Raw genomic sequence first — 4,106 nt, 5'->3', positions numbered from 1 at the left:
GTTTAAGTCTCTGCAGTGTGCTACAAAAACAAGAAACAGTAAGAACTGGGAACATTAAGAAGAAATAAGAATAAAGTTACTGATGTCCAGCAGCAATTAACTCTACTCAATCCCTACTTGGTCATTGAAACTAAACATTTTTATGGGACCCTTATAACTCCCTCACCAAAAAATCACCACGAGCCCTGGTTTATAAGAGTTAAATCATCTAGAGGAAGTTTGGAGCCCAATTCCGTGAGAGTGAGCTCAGCAGTGGATCTTACTTTCACTTTCTATGGCTACAGCATAAACACACATAACAGGCTTTGCTTTGTGTATTATACTCACACCGGTTGCAGGAGCAGGAGCAGACAGGCTGCAGGGACAGTGGCCCATCTTCAAACCCAAATATGAATGGAATCAATGAAATGACAAATTATATTAAGAGCTTCAGCCTCAATGACTGTCCCAGAGGAAATCAGGGCTACGACCGAATCCTCCTCCAACTCTTTGGGTTTTTGGGACACGGCAAATCCTCCTTCATCAACACCTGCAAGTACGTCTTGGAAGATGGGGAGTACCACAACTATACAAATGCAAAAATGTCACAAGGTGGTGACACTAAAGCCAGAATAACGTATCCGATGACTGACACCATGACATTGGTGGACAACCGTGGCTGCGCCGTGATGAACGATTATGAGACAGGAGAGATTTATGCCCAGCTGGGTAAGTGTGGGGAAACTTTGGATACAAGGGTGGGTTGCTAACATGTCTTAGTTAATATGTGCAATGAAATATTTACCTTTCTTAACTTAAAATGCACAAGATAAAATGTTTATTGTACCACAACCATTATAACTCAGAAGGAACGTTACCTCCCCCACAGCAAATCTGCTGCCACTGGATACAGGAGTGGAGTGGAGCGAAGGATTTGGGCTCACAGAGAGGATTATAATGGCTGAGCAATCAATAAATTCCTCGGACATAATTTTCCCAATCTTTGTGTACAGGTGAGAGCAAGATTCATAATTTGGCAGAACTGGAGCATTTAGGAGTTTCCTTGCTCATGTAGGAGATATATATATATATATATATATATATATATATATATATATATATATATATATATATATATATATATAGATTTCCCAAGACAGAATGTTATCAGAGCTGCAGAGAGATCCTCCCAGTTCAGAGTCCAGGTTGAAATGAGGGTTGGGAGTGGCAATACATTCTTCTATGGGAGGAGCTTATAACTGTGAGTGACAGCCAGACCTGTGCAATAGCAATCCAAGCCATGCCCCATGTCTATTTAATTGCAGCCATAGGGGTCCACAGGGAGGGAAATATTTCTTATTATGTTTTGTTTAAAAAAACGTAATCTTTACGTTGTAGTTGTATCTAAGCTGATTTGGGGCCCTCAGGCAACTATAGGTGGAACAGTTGGGCTGAATGTAATGTAATGTCCCCTTTCAGGCAGAATTCTACCCAAATAATAGACACATTAATTCTACATTATGAAAGTGTAACTGTAACCAACTTGCAGCTCTGAAGGCAGAATATAGAAGAAATACTGATAGAACAGAACCACATTGAGTAAGCTGACCTTTCCCCCAACAAATTACCATTTATTCATTACCTTTCTAGTGTGAAGACGGGTCTGCAATCATCGGCGGTGCCAGAGATCAAGCAGTTGCTTGAATTTGCTAGAGATATAACAGGTAATTTTTTTTTGTCTTAGGTCCAATATAAATTGCAATTTTCCCTGCAAAGGGAATAAAGTTGAATAAATAAGCCCTGCTCTTGGCATCTTGCCAGGGGCAGGTGTAACATGAGGGTCTCCATTGAATCTTGGCACACAGCTCCTTGCACTTCAGTGACCCTGATCACTGATGTGCAGTGGGAACGTCTGTGATAAAAAATTTTAATATAATGTGTTCCATTCAGGAACATGCCCTCTTTATTCCTGCTGGTGCACCACCTTAGGACCTCATTTTTGAGACCATATAGTCTAGGGGTGCCAGACTTTGCCACCCTGTGATCTACTCACGCTACCTGGCCCCCATCATAAGATCTACCTTAATAAAAAAAAAGTGGGTCACCTATTGTACGGCGCAATAATATCAATACAGACCTTTATTTGAAATATCAAATGTAAACACAGTTTCACCAGTAAATGACTGGGCCTGTGTGTATACGACAAAAACATATGTAGGTAACATAATGTCATAAACACTTATTTTTTTTGTAAAGACCTAATAGTGATAGGTATATATTGCACAGGTACCATATTGTCCCATATTGTTACCCCAAATAGTTAACCCCATACTCCACAGGGTTAAATACAAGGCACATTCCAGAAACTACCAGACACACAGGGGAGGGAGAATGCAGCCTAGCAATGTCTTCCCAGTCTAACAATTTTTCTTCTATACTTTTCTTTCCCTTCCTCTCTCTACTCCTTACTCTCAGCACCAGTCACAGTTCCTACAAGTTGCCAGTAAGACAAAATGTAGTTTTCCCTTTTCTGCCCCGTTCCTGGCCTATCAAAGAGCACTCTCTTTCCACCTCTCACAGCCCAACACTCTCCACCTCTCCTGCCCAGTCGCTGACAGACCATTTTCTCTCTCCCCCTCCTCTCTGAACTATTTCTCTCACAGCTCAATCTCTAAAAGCCTCACTCTCTCCACCTCCCCCTTTTTATCACAGCCAGGTCCATGACAGCCCGTTTCTGGGCTTTTAGCTGTATTTAGAAAAGTAAATAAAAGAGCAATTTCCTGCTGTATCTGGGGTGGGCCCAGGGTGGGCCCGGGGTGGGCCCAGGGTGGGCCGGGGTGGGCCCCCCCCCAGTTTGGGAACCTTGCTGAAATTGTCATGAATTATTTACTCCTAGGCATATGGCCGGTCGTTGTCCTCACCCATAAGACTCAAGGAGACGTGACTGATATGGAGAGAACATTTAAAAACATGGGAGTGGAGTGGATTTTTTCCCTTGAAAATTTCACCCCTGAAGACACCATAAAGACAAGAGGAAGACACGAGGAAGTCCTACGGTTCTTCTGCGAAGTGATTAAAGATGTTGGGTTTCGCCTGGAGCGAATGGCGGACCCGGTCGAGCAAAGGAAGCAACGGAAGCTAAAGGTGTTCAAATTCATGTCTGACAGAGATGAGAGAAAGAAACAGGAGGAGATGAGAATGAGAGAGCTGGCGATGCAGAGAGAAACAGAGCGGAGGTTAGAAAGAGAGCGGGAGGAAAGCAGAATATATCCTGGGATTGGTAGATTTAGGGACCCACATCAATGTAAACCACAATAAAATGAATGTACTATATACATAAAATCACAAAATGAAAACGTTGACTGCATATTTCCGATGTTAAGCTCTGTTATGGCAAAAAAAAGTCTAAATTTGGTCTAACATTATTCATATCGTTATGAAGGTGTGACAAGTAGAACAATGAATTGATTCCTATTTGATATTAACTGTTATGTATTGACTGTTAATGAAGATCAGTAGATGACATGATTACATGTGTAACTTAATATTGTTATTCTGTTCCACTGGTTATTGTTCCTCTATCATCTGCCTCTCTGTCTGTACCTTCCTCCCAACTTGTACTGAGTAAAGTTTTGTTCTACTATCAGCTGCTGTGAACCTCTTCTGTACTATACAGCAGGAGTCCCCAACCTTTTTTGGACCGGGGACCGGTGGCAATTTTTTTTTTCAAGGACCAGGGGGTGGGGTCAGGGGTGGGGGTCAGCGGGGTCGGCAAGGGAGTGATCTGCAGGGGTCGGCGGCGCCAAATATGGATGCACCAGCGTCCGATTTTGGCGTGCCGGCGTCCAATTTGGCACGCTGCGTTTTTGCACACTGGGCTCGACGGCCCAGTGCGGGAGTGGCGGGCCGCAGCCCGGTGGTTGGGGACGCCTGCTATACAGGGTCCAGAATATAATATAAACATAAAAACTTTGGTGTGCTTGTTTATAAAAACGGTGTTAGTAGGTATCCCAAAACCCAGAACTAAACCCAAGGTCCCGGCTCACTGTTCTGTTCAACCATCTTTTGCTTTGAGAGAAGCCCTCCGCTGCGTGAGTGCCGCCAGATCTTAATATGAGAGGACCTAG

At 43.2% G+C, this 4,106-nt stretch overlaps 1 protein-coding gene across 1 annotated transcript; it reads left to right on the top strand.

Moving 5' to 3' along the window:
- The first annotated feature begins 264 nt into the window (after positions 1-264).
- Positions 265-3,625, top strand: LOC108703277. Its single transcript, XM_018239393.2, has 4 exons — positions 265-708; positions 869-992; positions 1,630-1,703; positions 2,876-3,625. Exons 1-4 carry the CDS (start codon positions 390-392, stop codon positions 3,295-3,297), a joined length of 939 nt encoding a protein of 312 aa, XP_018094882.1. The 5' UTR covers positions 265-389; the 3' UTR covers positions 3,298-3,625.
- The last annotated feature ends 481 nt before the right edge of the window (positions 3,626-4,106 follow it).

Source organism: Xenopus laevis, chromosome 9_10S (genome assembly GCF_017654675.1).
Source record: "Xenopus laevis strain J_2021 chromosome 9_10S, Xenopus_laevis_v10.1, whole genome shotgun sequence".
NCBI classification, from domain to species: Eukaryota; Metazoa; Chordata; class Amphibia; order Anura; family Pipidae; genus Xenopus; species Xenopus laevis.
This window is presented reverse-complemented; position numbering and strand designations above follow the sequence as displayed.